Genomic DNA, 22,500 nt, shown 5'->3' with positions numbered 1-22,500 from the left:
TGTGTGTGTGTGTGGTCAGATCCCGGTTTCCACCGTCTTTCACAGCTCACACTGGGAGAGCACTTTTAAACCACTGCCTCACCACATGGTGCTGTAGGTCAATTCATCCCTCCCTCCCATCCCTCGCTCACTTCTTCCCCATCTCCCTCCTTCCCTCCCTCTGTCCATCCCTTTCTCTCTCCCTCCTTCCCCTCCCCTTATCTCTTCTTCCTTCCTTCCCTCCCTCCTCCCCTCCCTCCCTCCTCCCCTCCTCCCCTCCTCCCCTCCCTCCACCAGAGCAGTCTGTCGGCTACGTTTGGAGAAAGTGTCTTTCTGTTTCCACCCTGAAGCGACCGGCCGCGTGTGAAACCCACAGGGAGTTTAGTCCTTACACACACACACACACACACACACACACACACACACACACACACACACAGAGCCAGTGACAACTTCACCTGTTACATAGCCAGTCTCAAAACATCTTAGTGTGTAATCGTCCCCATCACTCATGCTTGCACACACACACGCGCACACGCATGCGCACACGCACGCGCACACGCACACGCACACGCACACGCACACACACACACACACACACACGTCCCCTGAGGGCTAGCCTTCCCATCACTACACTGATGTATCACTGATGCCTGGAGATGTCTCATCCTATCCTCTCCTCTCCTCCCCTCCCCTCCTCTCCTCTCCTCTCCTCTTCTCCCCTCTCTGCTTTCCGCCCCTCTCCTCGTCTCTTCTATACTCTCCTCTCTTTTCCTCTCCTCTCTTCAACCCCCTCCGCCCACCCCTCTGCCCTCTCCCCCCTCGCATCTCCACTCTAATTCATATTCAGATTGAGGCTGCTTCTTATTATTCTGTAGGAAGTGTGAGAAGTGTCGTTCTTTGTTCCGTATACAGGCATGTTTGTGTAGCACATGGGTAACATTATCTCCATAACGTCCCTACACATACACACACACACACACACACACACACACACACACATACACACACACAAGAGAATAAATGGAATGTAAATACAATGTTGCAGAACCGTGTTTTTGCTTTGCGTGTTTTCACTGTGTCTCCACACATTACATATCTACAATTGGTTGTTCATGCCTCTCTGAATACCACACTGGCCATGTATGCATGTTTACCATGCAATATGGCACACCACAAATGCACACACACACACACACACACAAACACACACACACACACACACACACACATAAACAAGCATATTGCGAACAAACATGCGTCAACATGCATGCACAAACGCCCTGTGAGGACAATATGCAAATAGTAATTTCTGGTCATTTTCTTTTCTTTTCGTTGCTGTTGTTGTTGCTGTTGTTTTTTTGTCTTTTCGATGCAACGTTGTCATTCAACAATGACAACCTCGATGGAAAAGGACGTTGGAATCCAATTAGAGGCGCGGTGAAACAAGATGGACGTCGTGAGGCAGGCTTCCCTTTCCCGCCAACACCACTGTTATGAGATATGACCGGCGTCGAGTTTCACCAAAGATTCCAAGCTAAAGTAGCACCTCATCTCTTCTCGACATGCCCACTCCTGCACTATAACGTCAGAAGATTGACCTGCATGTATTGATTTTGAAGTGGTTAGAATGTTACTGGGTTTGCGGTGGCTGTGTTCTCAGGAGGGATTAAGTAGTACTTAAGATACAGAGCTTTAGTGAAAGCGACCCCAGATTAGTAAACATATGGATTTACTCAAAGCGTTTCAACAGAGCTTTAAACTCTGAAGACGGAGGGAGCTGGTGGAGGAGTCGTGTTACAGTGCGTGCCAGTTGTTCTGTTGCCTAATGCCTCTAATTACTACAGTGTTTGAATGGAAGCCTGTTGATGTTCATTTGATGTTCACTGCTCTCTCTCTCTCTCTCTCTCTTTCTCTCTCTCTCTCTCTCTTTCTCTCTCTCTCTCTCTCTCTCTCTCTCTCTCTCTCTCTCTCTCTCTCTGTGTGTGTGTACCAATGACCAAAAAACAGTATGTTGCAATGTTGGGTAAACTGAACTATAAAATGAGCAAGAGTTGGCTCAGATTGCAGCATAGCATATATATATATATATATTAATATATATATATATATATATATTAATATATATATATATATTCCAACATGTTATCTACTAGTATTTGAAGCTTGCAAGAAACTTGAAGATTGCATTATTTTTGTTTACAATTTCCATATTGTTTCAATCCCAACCAAGCTCCTACTGGGTAACAAGTCCCATGGCTACCGATGTGGATGAATTCCCTGCAGTAAGTTCCTGTACCTATTTTCACTATATAATTTATTAAATTATGGCGATGAGTGCCAGCACGTTATTGTTCTGATAAGCAACGAGGCCATAGGATGAAGTGTAAGCACATTGTTTAGTGGTAAATTAAACACCCACACGGGTCAGCATCTCTAGAGCTCTTATACCTGCACTGTCCCCATGAGGGAAGATGGGCTGTTCATATTGTTCATTCAGGGAGGGGGGGGGCGCTGTCCCCATGAGGGAAGGTGTGTGCTGTTTGTATTGTTCATTCAGGGAGGGGGGGGGGGGGCAGGGGGTGTGGGCAGGGGGTGTGTGGGGGGGGGGGCAGGGGGTGTGGGGCGTGGGCAGGAAGGGGGGGGGAGCTGTCCCCATGAGGGAAGGTGTGTGCTGTTTGTATTGTTACGGCCATTCAGGGTGAGGGGGGGTGGGGGGAGGCGGGGGGTGGTGGGGGGGGAGGACATGGGCGACATTAATTACATCCACAGTGAGAAAGACGAGCAGAACAATAAACCTTTTTTTCTTTTCTTTTTTTGGGCATAAACAAAACACTTCATAGCAACAAAAAAAAACACAGACGCTAAAACACAAATGAATCAACAGCATTGGTTGAACACAGTAGGGTGAGCATTCACAACCCCGCTGGTACTCAACAGGCCCCCCGAGAGCATGCTGCGGTGGTTGTCATAACAGTGAACCCCTCCATTCAAGATAAGAGCAACTTTATTGTCCCCCGAGAGAGGAAAACGCTGCTGTAGTCATGTCATGTCATTGTGACATCATAAGTGCAGCTCCCTACAGGGCTGGAATGTTGTTGTCGTCTGGTGTTCTAGAAGCTTCTAGACCTTCCGAGCAGTCGATAACATTGTACTAGCTATGGGTTTTTTTCCCGAGAGAGGGATAACATCAATTGGCTTACGCTTACCCTGAGTCAAGTGTATTACCTTTTCCCACCGCGTGTGAAGAGTGAGCCTCCGGGAATAGCATTGACTTCACACTTGAGGGAGCGGAAACCATCTCTAATATCAGATAATGCCGATCGATATTACAATGGAGTATGCAACCTTCCAAAGGGTTTCTAAGTGATATTGACTCTCTCTCTCTCTCTCTCTCTCTCTCTCTCTCTCTCTCTCTCTCTCTCTCTCTCTCTCTCTCTCTCTCTCTGCCTGGCATGCGTGTGTGTGTGCTTCTGTAGCATTGCAAGGCCAGAGGTTGTGTTCATTATTCAACAACACATCATTAGGAATCATCTATTTACCATTATCCCCCCCCCCCCCCCCCCCCACGGCCTACAGCCTCCACTGCGAGCTCTCTGTGGGAGACTTGCTGCCTCCAGCAGGGCGGTGGGGGTCACGGGGAGGTCACGGGGTTCAACGGTGGGGGGTAAAGCTGGCGGGGGATGGGGGGCGGGCAGCATGGGTGGGGGGGGGCGAGGGGACAAATGTTCGCTTTCCTACTTGTAAAACACACAGTGACGGTTGACTGGTTCCATCGGGGGAACTGGGATTGGATCTGTTATGGGGGGGGGGGGGGGGTGTGGCAGGGGGTGAGGTGGCAGGGGGCAGAGAGAGGGGGGGGGCGTCTATTTGAATTCCCATTCAATCAAATGCAAGGCAGCGAATTGGACTCGCAATGAATGCATTGGAAAACAGCCCTCGGGAAAAGGTTGTTCCAATTGAATGTTCGGATTTCAATTTGACTATTTTTTCCCCCACAGAGACTTGATATATACAACAAGCAAACAGATGCCTCCGCTGTAGACATCGCTTACTGAACACAGACTTTAAAAAGCTTAAAGGTCTCCACCGAATTAAGGCCAGTCCCTTTCCCACGATGCAACGCTTCGTTAAACAGGGACCTACTAACTGTCCTACACCCCCGTAGGATGTTGTTGTGTTGCCCTTGGTAAACATCCCCATGGCAACGCGGAGCTTCCGATGGAGGCGTGTCATGTGATGACATCATGTGATGTCATGTGATGGTTCCAGCACAGTGCACAGGTCATGTGATTACTGAGAGAGAACAGGCTGTCGGTCAGGTGATGGCGGGCGGGCGAGCGGGCGGGTGGGCGAACATGTGGTGGGGGAGGGGGGGTGGGGGGGGGCGGGCAGGCAGGGCGGTACCATGCATGCAACAATCAGCAGGGTTATCAAATTGCCCAAACAAAGCATTGACAGAAAAAATACATAAATACTAAAAAACCATGGAAACACATCGACAAACAACCAAACAAACAAACAAACAAACAAACAAACCAACCAACCCATAAACAAACAAACAAACAAACCAACCAATAAGCAAACACATCCAGCACATCCACTGACTAGCCTAAAACAAAAACAAAAACACAGATTGACCATAGAAGAGTGTTAGAAACAGAGGGGTCCACTCACAGATAGAAAACTTGTTGCTGTTGTCTTTGCCTGGGAATAATTTTACTCCTCTAGATTTTAAATCTACGGACCTTTTCACTAGTTCAGAGAAAACAAAAACATGAAATCAGAGGTGAAACAGGTGTCATTCAGCATTGAAGAAAGAAAGAAAGAAAGAAAGAAAGAAAAAAGACAAAATCAACCCCCGAAAGGATAATCTTCCTCAAGCGTATGAAGAAGGGCAGAAATCATAACAGCAGCAGCAGCAGTAGGAGGAACACAACCGTCAAAGTATCTAGGCAACGGGGAGGGAGAGAGGATGGGCAGAGAGAGAGGGAGGGAGGGAGGGAGGGGGGGAGAGAGGGAGAGAGAGAGAGAGAGAGAGAGAGGTACAGGCAAGCTAAAATGGAGAGAGAGAAAAAAAAAGCAAGAGGAATTAATATAGAAGTAGCAGACAGGGCTTCTGTTCATTTGTCAACCTTGAGATGATGTGGGGGGTTGGGGTGTGTGTGTGTGTGTGTGTGTGGGGGGGGGGGTCCTCTGAGGACACTCCAGGCCAGGGGGGCCGTCAACCGTCTCCTCCAGCAGAATCGCCGATTTGTTTCAGAGCAGAATAACTTGGTGGGAAATGATAGTGTACACACACACACACACACACACACACACACACACACACACAGAGGCGCACACACACACACACACACACACACACACACACACACACAGACACCCATACAGCATACACACACACAGGCACACACAAGCACATATATACACACACACACACACACACACACACACACACATACACACACACAGAGGCACATATACACACACACACAGGCACACCCCACAGCAAGATGAAGAGTTGCAGGTGTTTGGCTGGAGGACGTCCATTGCTGTTTCAGCCAATTACGTTTTTAAATTCAGCCCCAACATCTCGGTCGAACAGAAGCCATGTGAGGAATGACAAGCATAATAATAATAATAATAATAATAATAATAATAATAATAATAATAATAATAATAATAATAAATCACATTCAACATGTGTCAAAACATCATGAGAAATGTTTTCATTAAACCCCCCCCCAAAAAAACAAAAAAAGCATAATAAAAAGTATAATACAAATAAAAACATCTCTCATCATTTCATCATTTTAAGATCGTCAGAAGGTACCCCTGGATCTCCGTCAGTTCAGATGGTAGGATGATGATGATGATGATGATGATGATGCTGATGGTAGGAAGATTACAGGGTCGGGTAATCGTGATCAAGAACAAGCATGTAGCCTTGTGTGAGGGTGTGGAGGTGCTGCCCTGGGGTGTGTGTGTGTGTGTGTGTGGGGGGGGGGGGGGATGTAGCAGATTAGCACTTTAGGGCAGCACCAGTCAGGCTAGCGTAACTACGGTGAGTAAGGGTTGTGCTCTAAACACTGTGTTAATGTCATGACTTCACTTGGACACTGTTACATTGTTATTACCATGTTATTATCATAGTGGTGTTGCGTTGAGAGAGAGACTGTTTGCCCACCCTTCTACTGATCGTAGACATGTGCGGAGTTTCCCATTGGTCCAGGCGTGGAAATCGCAACCATCTCTACATTTCAGAGTCCGATTGTTCCACGTCCACCTTCTGATCGGAGTTGACGAAAACACGACTCACACTGTGGCTCAGTTGCCAGAGCGTGGCGCTAGCAACGCTTAGGTTGTGGGTTCGCTTCCCGCTGGGACCATGTATACTGAAATGTATGCACTCACTGCAATGTCAGTCGCTTTGTATAAAAGTGTCAGCTAAACGGTGTATATATTCAGAATTTTATTACATTGTGACCAACCGACTGAGAACCAATTATCATTTACAACCACGACCCAAACCAAGTAGGCGTGAATATTGCAAAATCAATAAAACACAAGAGCAATCCATAAAACGTGATGTCGACTAACAAGATAAATGGCTGAATATACAATAAAATACACTAATTGATCATAAACGTTCACCAACTGTGAAGGGTTTCTAACGGAAACGGACCACCTGAGCCCGGCTTGGCAACACAACTACAACCTCCAGGTAAGACGGTCTCACCTCTGTGTCTCTGTGGGGGTCCAACACTGTGTCAGCATCACAGCAGGAAGCGTATTTATTATAAATGGACTAATATAGCTTCATAGGGTGCAGTATCGAAAATACATTTATCGTTTTTAATGAAAACATCGGACCTCGGGGGGCATGAAATGGATGTTATTAAACTGAGGTTGGGATGATAGAAGGTGTCATGCGTCAATGTGTTAGGGTGATTAAACGGACACACTAGGAATTGTTCTGATCATAATACGTCACGTGAAACCCTCTCAGATCGCCGGAGACGGAGTCGGATCCAAAATAACGGCCGTTTTTAAATCATACATTAATGCAGCGGTTCCCAAACTTTTTCAATCAGGCCCCCCTTGGGTAATTGGAAATATTTTCGAGCCCCCCCTAACCCGGTCCCCACCTAGATTGATATAATTAATTGTATAAAGTTGTACAAACATTACATTTTCTCTTCTAATAATAACAAGACACATACGTATATCCAACCAGGGGCGGCGCTAGGGGGTGGCTACTGGGGCTCAAGCCCCGGATGTTTTCTGAAAAGCCCCGAATGTTTTACTTAAAAAAAATAAAAAATAAAAAAAAAACTCTCGTGAGTAACGTGCAGTACCGGAGTCCAACAGAGAGGCAGCAGCTGCGCGACATTAGCCTGCATACTGCGTAGCCTACCCTGCCCTGAAGAAGAAGTGATCTCAATCAGTGCCTGACTTGCAAAAGTGTTAGGATGGATATCCGAAAGTTGTTTTCAACAAAACAAGCGCCAAGAACTGTTGCAGCAGCCGTATCAGCAGCTGACAACAATGACATCACCAGCAGTGATGACATAGATGATGTTTCAGGTTTGTGAATCTTATTAGAAAGGTGACTGACACTACTTTTCCGGTTTGCTAATGCTAGCTGGCTATCATAACATAACGTTATGTTATAATGAAAATGAAACATAGCAAGGTACTGTTACGGTACATGGTAAGAAATCAAACAAAGGATAATACTTATGGAATGGAATGGAATGGAATGGAATGGACTTTATTTGAAAAACAGATGGAATGAAGTGGTTATTCACTTTATACAAATAAAGTGAATAACAGGCTGATAGTCTTTGATATCTGCACTCTGGTTGACTGAGTAACAAGTGAAAAAGAATGATGTAACGTTAATGTTACAGCTAGTAAACATGGAGTAACCACATTAAGTATGCCCTTATGGTAGTATGTATGTATACAGAACATGACTCAAATCTATCCTAAGATGTAACGCTAACTAACTAAGTTTGTTTAATGTCCCAGGGGGGATTTGATTTCACAGTACTATACACAGGCCAACAATACATGTAATATATCGTCATATAACACAGGACAAGACTCTAAATACAATATAAGTGGTGAGCACAGAGTCTGCCCTGATATACATACTGTAACATAACTAGCCTCAGCCCATCAATTATGTAATTCTATACAAATATAAATGATGGTGACTGGCAGGGGGAGCTACGTGTGCTGACCTCCCTCTGTGCCCAGAACCACCACAATTAGTTTGCTTCATTAAAGGGTGTGAATGTATATGTGTTCTCCAGTGCCTTTTGTCCGCTTTAAGGTGGTGGTAAGTTGAAGGTTGAAGGCAAAATTTATTATATAGCGCGCACATTATATTCTCCCTCTGAGCTAAGCCCCGGATCTCCTACGATCCTAAATCCGCCCCTGTATCCAACTATAGTTTTATATTTTATTATGGGTTGAAAAGGAACATAAGTGCTTGGCAAATGATCCTGTGCCACTGAAATATTCAACATATCAACATTAACTAATTTCTACTGCATCACTATTCTTACTCCACACATTCCTATCACAATTACGATCAATGACTTGTGTGTGCTTGCTTTGCCTTGCAAATCTTCTCAAAGCGGGGTTGTTGTTTTGAGACTGCCACTCTCAGTTCATTCTCAATGTTCAACTTCGACCTGTATTTGCTTTTGATAGCAGCAACAGCAGAAAAGCCTATCTCACACAGGTACGATGTTGCAAAAGGCAGCAGTATTCCCACAGTTGTTGTTTTTTTTATTCTTATTTTTTATTTCTGCGCCCCCCCTGCAGTACCCCCGCGCCCCACAGTTTGGGAAACGCTGCATTAATGAAACATCGTCACAAACGTGCCTCTTTTCATTTAGTCATTTTTCTAAATGTTCTTCCTTTCTTTCCCTTTCTCTCTTTCCAGCCAACACCTGATAATAGGCTCATCTCTATTCCCCTCTATTCACCTCTCTTCTCCCTCTATTTCCCCTGTATTCCCCTGTATTTATCCCACTAATTCCATGTGATCCAGTGGGTTTTGCTGCAGAAGATCGGCTCCTAATTCTCGTGCGTCTCTTGGTCACCGTCGAGCAGGGCTTCAGCCGCACCATTCATCAGTGGGTTATTGTGCTCCCCTCTATCTTAGGATAGGCATAATCTGCTTCCTATTAATCAGCGGATGACTTCCCTTTGTGCTGTTTGTGTACGCCATTCGCTCGCGGACTCCCGTGTGCGATTGACAAATGGCACCACGCTCCTTTCCTCTTATTAACCCAACCTGAGCTTCACCGCATCCATTTTCATACCCCCTGAGGTACTGTTTTTTTCCCCCCATTAATAAATAAAGTGTTAGAAATGATAAATAGGGTTTTCTACACTGCACCGCAGGAGGCTAAATTAGTCCATTTAGGATGAATGTACTTCCTGGTTATGATGCTGACACACTCCCTGGTTGCCTATTGGTTGATATGTCTTCTTCTCTTGTCTCACGGTACAATGGCACCGCTTAAGACGCCACATGCCAGATCATAGGGCATGAGCATCCTACACAATAACGGGTTACTGTGGCATTGATCAAGGCGGCTTAAATATTGATTTATGTGGCTTATCAATGGAAAAGATGATTGGTTATTAAACGTGTTACTGGAGGAATGTTCTGTGCATGAGCACTTTACACCACTCTCTGTCTCTGTCTGTCTCTGTCTCTGTCTCTGTCTCTGTCTCGGTCTCTGTCTCTCTCTCTCTCTCTCTCTCTCTCTCTCTCTCTCTCTCTGTCCCTCCCTCCCTCTCTCTCTTTCCCTCTCTCCCTCTCTCTCTCTCTACGACATGAAGCTAAAACGAAGCGTATGAGGTCAGAACGGGGCTGTGTGTGTACGCTACGCTGGCAGCCAGGGAGTGTGTATTCCACTGTGGCCTGCCTAGGGCACTCTGGTTTAGAGAGACCAATAAAGCTGTGTTGGTGTTGGGTGGAGGGCAGGGGGGGGGGGGGGGGGGGTAATCGAACTCGGGGCAGTGGGGGGTGGGGGCGGGGTTAACGGCTCAGAGGTAAGCTTTGGCCTTCGGGCTAACAGTACTTACAACTGTTGTCCTGTCCGAACTTACAATGTCATTACACGGGTGTAATTGTCTATCCGATCCCCCGACCCCCACCCCCCCGCCCGACACACAGACACACACACCCACCCTCCCCCTCCTCCCCCACCACCGCCTCCGGATACAGAGGGCACATTCCACCAGGCAGGGGAGGCTGGCGGAGGCAGAAATCGGAGGACGCGCACATTTGACACCGTTCCTCATTCTGTTCCATGCATTACATTAATGAGCCTCCGTCCTCCGATTTTCTACCTCCACCAGCCTCCCCTGCCTGCCACCAGGTCTGGAAGTAACCCGGTACTGCAGGAGGGGGAAATCGCTCACTGCTATTGGTCGGACGGGGAGGAGGAGGAAGAGGAAATGGATTGAACAGAGTGATCTTTGACCTTCAGGCGGATGCATCTGTGCTGAACCTGGCCTGGGTCTAAATAAAGGAGGTCCATTATGTCGTACTTGAGCTGTGTAGTTTGATTTAGTCGGTCTGGGGAGATAAAGTCCGAAGTGCAAATGGATTGAACGGAATGATCTGGGTTTGACTTTGAGAGGGAAAGGTCAGGTCTGGAAGCAGTATATCTCAGGTTCATTTTGATTAAGATTTCCATAGATAAATCAGGCTAAAATCTTCACAAGAGGGTGTCAGGAAGGTTTTTCCGCGGCCTCTAGATTTGGGGACGGGGACGACGGGGTGTTATTGGGGTGTGTGTGTGGGGGGGGGGGGGGGGGGGGGGGGGGGGTGGTGGGCTTGTTGGAAAACGATTGTTCAGATTTACGATGTCCAAGATTGGTCTGGAATAATTCTGTTTATTTATGCATTTCTCAGTTCTGCTAACTTCAGCATCTAGCAACTTGTTACGACGGCACACTGTAACTCAAACGTCAAAACCCAAATGCCCAGAGATGCTACACACTGTACGTTTGACAAACTGTTGACATCGATGACAACACATTAAAATTCGGACCCGAACACATATTGCTAATTAAAACGTCATTGTGTATGTTCGTTCCACAGCGGTCACAGGCGCTCGGCGACTGATCAGCATTTTCAACTGGCAGAGTGCTCCGCTGACGTGCACGGCCAACTTCCAAAACTATCAGTCTTGTTTACTGGATGTCACAAGGTATAGATGGGAGCCCGCTCCTCTGCCAAGTGTCTGAGATGGCCGCTATAACTTATCAAACAAAAGGTGGGAATGGCTTTGTCATTCCCCAGAGATCTGATTTCTTTCAAAGACGTTGTCCGAGGACTATCAAAGACGTGAGATATCCTCTTCGAGGACTGTCAAAGACGTGAGATATCCTGTCTGAGGGCTACCAAAGCCAGACCAGTACCGTACGCGTGATTTACACACTCTCTTTCGAAAGCGGAGTTCCAAAATCGAACGCAGTCCAAAGTTTCGTCGGGGGTAGTTAACTCACTGTGATTAAACGCTATCGTCACAGCCCCGGCCAGACCAGCCAGACCCTCTCATCTTCGTTGGCAGCGATGCCGCCTTCGTCTCTGAGATCCTCCTCCTCCGACCGTTGCCACCGACGACGACGGAGTGTGTCACAGCGAGAGTAATCAGCTCCCCGGCGGATTGGCTGAACCCTCTCAAGTTCACCGACAACGCCACATGGCACACGGATTACGCCACACGCCACACGCCATGCCGGAACCGCTTATGAATCATCTTTCGTGTGCGACTCCCGTGTGATCTACGTCTGTCACGCCTGCCATTATCCGACACCTGCGCTATCGTGGCTGACGGCTATCAGGGGGGGACCTTCTCCCTGTGGGGAAATGTGGGGCGGGGGGGCGTAGGGGGGCTATTGTATTCTTATCTCCCCACCCCTCCTCGACCCCCCCCCCCCCCCTCCATCCCCCCATTCCCCCACTCCCGCGAGCCTCCGCCATCTTATCTCCCCAGACCATCGTGTCAGGGAGAGATTGTTGTAATTGCCCCCTGTCATGGCAGATTATTCAGTAGCCTCAGAGTTCCGGGATGAGCTCTCTATATAGCATGGTCCTTTGTTATCAGTATCAGGGGGGGAGGGGGGAGGAGGGAGGGAGGGAGGGGAAGGGAGGGAGAAGGGATGGGGACAATGTGATCATATTTCACCCTCCCTGCTTAACCTTCACCTTCATTGAGTTACTCAGTGGCTCTGAGCGATGATTACCCATAAGCCCCGTGTGAACTGAGAGGAGTGACGGATGCGGGACGGACGCCACAGCGTGAGAGGAAAAAACAAAATGGACGCCTCCAAACGGAAAACACTGTTTCAATCGGCGTCGCTATACAGGATCATGGGTCGGTTTCCCGAACGCTTTGTAGCTGAAGTAGTACACACACACACACACATACGCATACACACACACACACACACACACACACACGCCACAATCAGAAAGTAACGGTTGTGAACCAAATCGTTTGGCATCTTTTCTGTGTGAAAGAACGCAACGGGTTCAACTGAACACAACTTTGGCGGAGTGTGTGGGAGACCCTAAGTCAAACGCAAACTGCGCCTACACAGCTAAAGCCTGAGACAAACACGTGTTCCAGAGACGAATAGGTGACCTTCCTAATTCATATTCCTACAATCCCCACAGCGCTGTAGTCGCTCAACAGCCAATCACATCGTCCCGTTGCAGGTCACATCTCAGCTGGGCGGTTGTTATGAGCGGTGTGTGAGGTGTGATGATAGAGGGGAGCGTACACAACCTCACGCCAACACGGAGGACCATGATCCTCCTGGGTGTATTCATGAGCTCTGTTAAAGCAACACCAAATCCTGAGGGGGTGGTGCAGAGAACTGCCTGCCTTACAAAATGTGACTGGTGGACGGTGTCCTCGGAGGGACAAGTCGCTCTTGAGGGAGGGGGTGGGTTAGTGGGTTCAAATAATATTTGAAATCATTAGCTGTGCTTGATTGAGTTCTCCGGGGAAGGGGAAACTAATGGAATAGTCTTAACAGCGCAAATAACATTGAGCATCTGCCACCCGAAACCAGGAATGGCTCCATTAACAAGGTTAAGCTTATTGCGTCCTAGCAACATACACTGACCGAACACTTTATTAGGAATACCTGTACAGTCCAAGCTGGTGGAGGTGGTGTCATGGTGTGGGGAATGTTTTCTTGGCACACTTTGGGCCTGTTAATACCGATCAATCATCTCTTGAATGCTCCAGCCTGTTTGAGTTTTGTTTCTGACCGTGTGCATCCCTTCATGGCTACAATGTACACATCTTCTAATGGCTACTTCCCAGTCACCGGATTTGAATCTAATAGAACACCTTTGGGGTGTGGTAGAGCGGGAGGTTCACAACTTGAAAGTGCACCTGAAAAATATTTCAAAGGAATCGCGTGAATTGCGTGATGCAATCATGTCATCATGGACCAGAATCTCAAAGGAATGTTTCCAACATCTTGTGGAGTCAATGGCACGAACAATTGAGGCTGTTTTAAGAGGCCCTACCCAGTATTAGTATAGTGTTTCTAATAAAGGGAGGCCCTACCCAGTATTAATATAGTGTTTCTAATAAAGGGAGGCCCTACCCAGTATTAGTATAGTGTTTCTAATAAAGGGAGGCCCTACCCAGTATTAGTATAGTGTTCCTAATAAAGGGAGGCCCTACCCAGTATTAGTGTAGTGTTTCTAATAAAGGGAGGCCCTACCCAGTATTAGTATAGTGTTCCTAATAAAGGGAGGCCCTACCCAGTATTATTATACTGTTCCTAATAAATAGAGGTCCTACCCAGTATTAATCGAGTGTTCCTAATAAAGTGTTCAGTGAGTGTATATTCAGTCGAGTTTTTTTTGCAAATGATATCCGTAATCTCTTCCCTATTGTGCGTGTCAGAGATACTGAACTGTCAGTCTAATCCCAGAAGGATTTCAAAGAGAAACGTTTTCAATGGAATAATTTCAATACACAAGGTTTTTTTCCACATGAACTGTATGAATGTGATCTACCCAGTGTTTTCTGCGTTCCTGATGCTGAGTGAGGACTCAATTATTTTTCCTCTTATTTCCGTGGAAGATAAGCACGCTCCAGATAAAAGGTTGAGCATCAAGGATAGAGCCGATTTATGGAGCTCTCAGAATAGATAGCTATATCTACTGATGTAGCTACCGATTGGATATCCTACAGTCAGCGCAGGAATAGATGCACTGCAATGATTAAGAACACTATATCAAGTTACTATTTAAACACTATCTCTACAAAATTGTCATAAGCAGTTAAACTACTGAAACACAATAGTTTCTCTCCTTCTCTCTCTCTCTCTCTCTCTCTCTCTCTCTCTCTCTCTCTCTTCTATCTCCCTCCTATCTCTACCTCAACCAGTACGGATAAAAAAAAACATTTCATCTGCAGGCTAACTGTTTGAAAGCAACAATGAATACCTGCGATCACACTGATAGCCTAGGTAGGATGCCTTGCCTGGTGGTGGTATTTGTATTTATTCTAGGTCCATATACTATGTCTGGCTACCTAGCCCCTGCTACCCCGCCCCACCCACTCCTGCCCACCCAGAACCAGAATCAGAATCGCTTTTATTACATCTTACTGGACAAGTACACAAGAGTAAAACCCATTGGCTTTGGTTCCTCAACATACAGAACCACAATAATATCACGCTAATAACACAATAATAACACGATAATAAAGATGCACCCAAGTTGTTTACATTTACATTTACATTTTTGGAATTTAGCAGACGCCTTCCAAAAGGAGCGGAGTGAGTGGGCTGGAGTTTGGGGGGTTACCATTTCCTTCAGGTAGGCAGGGGCTGTCCCTTTAGCTGCCTGATATGCAAGCACCAGGGTCTTGAATCTGATGCGAGCTGCTATCGGGAGCCAGTGCAGGGTGCGAAGGAGAGGGGTGACATGAGAGTATTTGGGGAGGTTGAATACCAGACGTGCAGCAGCGTTCTGGATGAGCTGCAGAGGTCTAATGGCGGAGGCGGGGAGACCAGCCAGGAGTACGGTGCAGTAATCCAGGCGGGAGATGACCAGTGCCTGGGTCAAGAGTTGCGCTGCCTCTCTGGTAAGGAATGGTCGTATCCTTCTGATGTTATAGAGGAAGAATCTGCAGGAGCGAGCCGTTGCTGCAATGTTCTCCGCACAGGATAGTCGGTTATCCAGGATCACTCCAAGGTTCTTGGCTGTCAGGGAGGGGGTTACAGTAGAGTTCTCCACTGTGATAGAGAAGTCTTGGAGAGGACAGGCTTTCCCGGGGATGAAGAGGAGCTCGGTCTTGTTAAGATTGAGCTTGAGATGGTGGTCAGCCATCCATGTTGAAATGTTCACGCCTGTTGGTTGAGGCGGCGGGCCTGTAGGAATCCTGGTCAGACTGATTGCCCCTCTGGCGAACAGCGGACCTGTGATTTACGTTTTTTCTCCATCCTTTGTGTTCCTACCAGGGAAGTGTTGGGTGATTTGTGTCAGATCGATGTTAAAAAAGCAACGTCCTACAGGTGTTGGGGCTCGCTTTGTCTTTATCTCCTATAGCTCTCTACCCTTTTAAAAAGTCCAACCTTTGGCTGATGTTTTGAACATGACATTTCTCTCTGGTACTCTTCTCAAAGTGTGGAAGGCGGCCAACGCACCCCCCTTCTCTCTCTCTCGCTAAGGGAGGTGAACCCAGTGACTTGCATAATCACGGCCCTATCTCCAGGCTTTCTTGCTTCGGCTAAAAATAATGGAGTCTCTGATCAGATGTGGTCGCTTTTTCTTTTTTTTATCAATAAATTGCATTCTAAATGTGTCTAAAATGTGCACCGGTCACTGTTTTAGGACGGGACTCAGCACCATCTGAACTACTTCCCCCGAGTAATAAATGGCATTGTGATCTCCCCGGATAAGAAACAGCATGGCACAGCCCTCTATATTAACCTCTCCAAGGCTTTTAATACTGTTGATCTTTGAATACTGTTGATCTTGCTCCTCCTTTCGGTCTGTAACTGGTTTCATAACGACCTGCAGGACAGGACTCAGCGGTATGGCCAATGGATGGAGTTCAATCTCAATATTAATAGAGGTGTTCCACAAGGGTCAGTTCTGGGTCATATAATAATGATAATAACTATGGCGCTCAGGTTGAACCCAAGGTTGACTCAGCGCTCAACCCCAGGGAGAGGGGACTGCAGCCACTCACAGGGACATCCCTGACAGATCCCTGACATGTTAAGATGATGTTTTATGTACGTTTTGAAATTAAATATAGACCATGGTTTGCCAGTCCCTGAAATAAACAACAATAAGGTTGAGGAACTTCACCAGATGTTGTCCAAGGGGGATGAGCAGTAGATATTTCAACTAGACTTCACTATTTTTTTTTAAACTTAGATCTTTGTTTATGAACACCATCCCCACAATATTTGTGTTAATTTGTTTTGGTACAGTACATTGATATGCTGATAGCTGCATAATTAGAAGTAATGGTGTATTTACTGCATTATCTACCTTGTTACATAGTTATTACTTTGTAATTACTTTCTAATAGAGTATCTGTTCCACTTCAATGACTTTGATTGACAGTTATTTAAGACTGTGCCTAGAAACCTCCTGAGACTAATTTAATATGTGCCCTCAAATCTGTCCGCAAAGCATCACACACACACACACACCTCTCACACACACACACCTCAGACACACACACACACACACACACACATCCACACACACTCACACACTCACACACACACACACACACCTCAGACACACACACACACCACACACACACACACCTCAAACACACACACACACCTCTCACACACCCACACTCACACACACACACACACACACACACCTCTCACACATCCACACACACACACACACACACAGACACACACACACACACACACACACCTAAAACACACACACACACCCACACACACACACACACACACACCTCAAACACACACACCTCAAACACACACACACACACACACACACACACACACTCACACACACACACACACACACACACACCTCAAACACACACCTCTCACACACACACACACACATACACACACACACCCACACACACACTCACACACACACCTCTCACACACACACACACACCCACACTCACACACACACACCTCTCACACACCCACATCATCTTCCCTCTGGGGTTCCTTATTAAAGCCTTAGCCACTCATAAAGCTTCTCCAGCAGAGAGAACATGCCATGTTACTCCTGGCCAGTAATGGTTCACGGCCACATTTTATTAGGACGCCCATGCGCTTTTCATTTCATCATGATAAATCTCTGCACTTGTGGGAATTCTCATAAGTCATCGTGTTAGGGAGGCCTTTTCAATACTAATTAAGACCCCGACTTTGCCTGTTTAATTAGAAACCGGACCGGATGCAGGGCAGGCGTGATTGCATGCTAAACGGCTGATTTTATGGTATAATTAGTTTTTGTAATCAAATTGTGGCACCTGACACACAGCCAAGCCCGCAGCACAGTTCAGCCATGGGAAGACGATAACCTCCGTCAACACTGATGATGGGCACTGATATACATAGCTACATAGCTATTTCTATTATTTTCATTATTTCTAATATTATATTACTCTATTGCCATTTTTCTCTTGTTGCTGCAATGTCGAGGAACCGAAGTCTAAGAATTGTACTTTCTTATACTTGTACAATGGCATGTAATAAGTAACGTGATTCTCATTCTTCATATCTTCACATCTATGTAATATTGATGCAACAAGCTTTCATGAAGGACTAGAAACAGTGGCGGTCTGCCCACAAGCAGCAGAAGACACATTTCCAGCCTGTGTCCTCCACCTGCTCAGATCACTTCACTCACTAAAAACGTACTCAAATCAGGAAAGCAATCAACTTCATTGTTAGATACAGTGCCTGTAGTTAATAGGCCAAATTTAACGACAGTGATATAAAAGCGCGTACGGTTTGTTACAACAACAGAGCTTTCTACGCTGGCTGTGAAACAAGAAAGCTTTTCTAAACGATTTGCTAACAAGTTGCCTCACCAGCACGGGGAAGTGGAACCTAACACTCTGTGTGTTGCCAGTGCAGCTATGCTTCCAGCCCCCCAAAAAACGAGTTACGCTAATTTTTGAGACACAAACTTGGGCTTGCTAGCAGTGGCGGCTGGTGCTAAACATTTTGGGTGGGGCACAGGTTATGGGGGCATGCTCCACGGGGAAGAATATCAACTTTAAAATCTGGATTTACAGTCGATTTTAGCATGAGAATAGCTCTACCCCCCTGTACAGACCTCGCCATCCCCTCTACCTCCCTGTACAGACCTCTTCATCCCCTCTACCCACCTCTACAGACCTCTTCATCCCCTCTACCCCCCTGTACAGACCTCTTCATCCCCTCTACCCACCTCTACAGACCTCTTCATCACCTCTACCCACCTCTACATCTCCTCTACCCACCTCTACAGACCTCTCCATCCCCTCTACCCCCTGTACAGACCTCTCCATCCCCTCTACCCTCCTCTACAGACCTCTTCATCCCCTCTACCCCCCTGTACATACCTCCTCATCCCCCCTACCCCCCTGTACAGACCTCTTCATCCCCTCTAGTGAGTGTGTGTGTGTGTGTGTGTGTGTGTGTGTGTGTGTGCGTGTGTGCGTGTGTGCGTGTGTGCGTGTGTGTGTGTGTGTGTGTGTGTGTGCGTGTGCTGAATACATAAACAAACAAGCTAAAAGACGACAATAGAAAACGTACCATGCTGACGATATTACTAAATGTTTGAAGTATCTTTTATCTTAGCTGACTCTCTTACCTTCAGGTCGAGTTTGTGTATTCTGGCTTCGCAAAACACCAACAGTAGCAGCCTAACAGCCGCGGAGATTGCGACCACAAACGAAGTTTGACTTCGGTAATAGGTCCAGTTGTAATATCCTCAAGCAGGGGAGGCTGGTTCATTAGGTGCAACTGGACAATGCCCCACCAAAGGGAGAAGAGAGAGATTTTTTTTCTATGACTTCTAGACAGTGTTGCTTCTGAATATCATAGTCCAATCAGCTAGTGTTCTGTGGCGTATATCATAGTCCAATCAGCTAGTGTTCTGTGGAGTATGTTCCAATCAGCTTCAAGTCCCGCCCCTTTCGGTGCATGTCCCAAAACCCCATAGACAAATGACCGAATGGCCTGAAGTTACCAAAATAGATTTTACATGCAAGTCTACGAGAACAGCCTAGTGCAATTTCGCGTAGTGTGAAAGTTGCCCCGAAAGGGGCGGGACTTGAAGCTGATTGGAACATACTCCACAGAACACTAGCTGATTGGACTATGATATACGCCACAGAACACTAGCTGATTGGACTATGATATTCAGAAGCAACACTGTCTAGAAGTCATAGAAAAAAAATCTCTCTCTTCTCCCTTTGGTGGGGCATTGCCCAATTGCCCCTAATGAACCAGCCTACCCTGCTTGCTAGACAGCGGGGAATCTCCGCTCTTTGTGACAGGATTCAAGAAGGAATGTGTAGAGAAGAATGACTCTGACAGTGTGTACTGATTATGCCTGTGTACCTGATTCTGGCGCTGTTCTGGTCTGTTCTTTGTGGCAGATGCTGCACGGCTGGCGATATCCAATTTTACAATAGCTAGGCTAGTGGGAGACGCATTGGGGTCCTCTTGTTTTGAACACTACAGTGTGTCGATTTTGATGTTGTTGACATACCTACCAATTGGTTCTATGGGTTTGTTGTGAGGGCGGTTCAACTTTGTTTCCGAGTTTTCAAGGAGAGTCAAAGTCACACGCACCCATGCTGCCGTTATAGGATACTGTCAAAAGGAAGTGATGATGATGATGAGTGGTCATGATATCCCACACCCATACCAATATCGACTCATATCAGTATCATATCAGAACATCGATATGGGTGACCACCACTCGTAAACACTCTCGGGTTACCTCTTAAAGTTCCCAGGGGCACAAGGAAGATAACTTCTCAAAGCTCAGTGAACCGTTTAAAAAGCCCATAAATAACCGCTTCAGAAACCAACCTCAAACTACGGAGAATCACAGAGGACAGAAATTAGGTTATATAACTGATTATTTTCTCTGCCTCTCTCTCCTCCCTCCCCCAAGAGCTTTAGCTTCTATTTCCTCTAACTGACTTATGATAAAACCCAGCGAAAGACAATATTCTTCATATAAACAGCCTGACGTCGGAGTTGGAGTTAATTTGGAGTTAATTTACCCCTGACAAGAATGACAAGGACGCCCGCTAAGATTCTGACACACCAAAATGGAGACAGCGGAACGAACGCGAAGGGACAAAATGGCCGCCTTCAGATAACTCCCCAACATGACACACAGACAGCCTGGCGGCCCCACAAACATCCTCACATTAATAGCATTATGACACGGTTGAAGGAACCGTGTTTGACAGAAACATAGTGGAGTTTTGCTAAATAAATTACTCCGAACCCCCCAAAGGGTGTCTGGCTAGCCTAGCCCTAACCCTCATGTATATTAAGTCTCCTGACGCCTGAAGACTTAGCGAACGGGGAACAGAGGTGACAATCAAACATAGCCCTAATCCGACGTGGCAGGAAGAGGTTGCAGGGTGTGTGTATGTGTGTGTGTGTGTGTGTGTGTCTAAACCCGAGCCGTAGAAACAGAAGGAATAGAACAGCCCACACACACACACATACACTGCATCACCTCAGGGTGCGGCGATGACGTGGCTGATCTATCGAGGAACGCTGGATTTCAAAGGAAGGACGTCGGATATCTGGGAGTCGTGTTTCTGCCTGGTCGGCCCTCCTGGTCATGTCACGTGGAAGTGGAAGACTAATTTGCGGTCTGCGAGATTCCAGTTATGATAGATGAGAGAGAAGACGAAGACAGGAGGCATCTGGAGAATGTGTAATTTCAGAGATAATGAGCGAGGAAACAGAGAGAGATGGAAACAGGGAAGGAGGAGAGAGAGAGAGAGAAAGAAGGAGAGATAGCCTGGAGAGGAATGTTCTTGGTTTGGTTCAGCTGTTAGGATGATAACGTTCGTTTTTTTTTAAATTGTTCACATTTTTCATGAAAATACTTTGATGCTGTTTCCTGTGCATGGAGGCTATAGACACCAAACATGCATAGACCTACATAGCAGGGGAGGCTGGCATAGACCTGCATGGCAGGGGAGGCCGGCGGAGGTAGAAATCTGAGAACGGAGGCTCTTTGTAATACATGGAACGGAATAGGGAATGATGTCAAACAAATGTGCTTGTTTACCCTTCCTCATTCCATTCCATGCATTACAATGAGTTGTTTCTACCTCCACCAGCCTCCCCTGATTCATTGCGGCTTTACGTTGACAAGCACGACTTTGAATGGCTGAATTTATGAACCGTGTGTGTATCAGTGTTTTTGGATGGAATATACCTGAATTCAGCCAGGAAAAAGAAAGCCGGGCCATTTCAAGCGATCGGTGCCGAGCGTCTGATGGATCAGATCAGTTACACACTGTTTACTGTACCTGGACCCCCTGCCAGAACGTTCCGTAACTATGACAGTTTCACAACCTAAATGGATTCCTTGTTTTCCAATACCACTTAAAAGCCGAGAGAGAGAGAGAGACAGAGAGAGAGAGAGACAGAGAGACAGAGAGAGAGAGAGACTGATAGAGAGGGAGAGAGAGAGAGAGAGACATAGACAGAGAGAGAGACAGAGACAGAGACAGCGAGAGAGAGAGAGAGAGAGAGACAGAGAGAGAGAGAGAGAGAAAGAGAGAGAGAGAAAGAGAAAGAGAGACACCGCGTCCGACATCCACTTCAAGTCACTCTGTTTTTGGCCCGGGTCCGAACTTTGATTAAGTCCAGACATGGCACTGCTGCTGCTTTCAATTCCATTACCCACTCAGCCCGGGAGTGTGTATGTGTGTGTGTGTGTGTGTGTGTGTGTGTGTGCGTGTGTGTGTGTGTGTGTGTGGCCGGGGCGTCTGGTTCTAGGAGAGGGAGGGAGCCGCCCTCGGAAATCACAGCCAATAACGGCGCCTGCTATTGGACGCCGGCGGCCTCGCGGGGGTGTGGCAGTGGTGGCGGTGGAAGAGGAGGACGACAGCGACAGCTGGCTAATGTCAATAAGGAGGACCGCTGTCGGACGGCCACGCGCGATGACAGTTCTAATGGCGTCTCTCAGATCAGGGGGGCTAAATTGGATTCTGGTGTGTGTGTGTGTGTGTGTGTGTGTGTGTGTGTGTGGGGGGGGGGGGGCGTGTGTTTGTTTGTGTGTGTGTGTGGGGGGGGGGGGGTGGGGGGGCATGTGTGTGTTTGTGTGTGTGTGTGGACGGTCCTGAGGCGTTCGGCTGGCCAGCTGCTGGTGATGGAGAGACCGGGCGACTCATCGCTCACCAGGTGGTGTGTGCGTGTGCGTGTGTGTGTGTGTGTGTGTGCATGTGCGTG

At 47.0% G+C, this 22,500-nt stretch overlaps 1 protein-coding gene across 1 annotated transcript in view; it reads right to left on the bottom strand.

Annotated features, from left to right (window-relative positions):
* The window catches only part of LOC308153999 (CUB and sushi domain-containing protein 3-like), a 504,776-nt gene that overhangs the window by 256,002 nt on the left and 226,274 nt on the right, over nt 1–22,500 (bottom strand). Inside the window, 1 exon segment of the mRNA XM_080527180.1 lies at nt 4,657–4,734. Within this exon segment, the coding sequence (XP_080383306.1) occupies nt 4,657–4,734 (78 nt within the window).

Source organism: Nansenia antarctica, assembly GCF_963989245.1.
Source record: "Nansenia antarctica genome assembly, chromosome: 3".
NCBI lineage: Eukaryota > Metazoa > Chordata > Actinopteri > Argentiniformes > Microstomatidae > Nansenia > Nansenia antarctica.
This window is presented reverse-complemented; position numbering and strand designations above follow the sequence as displayed.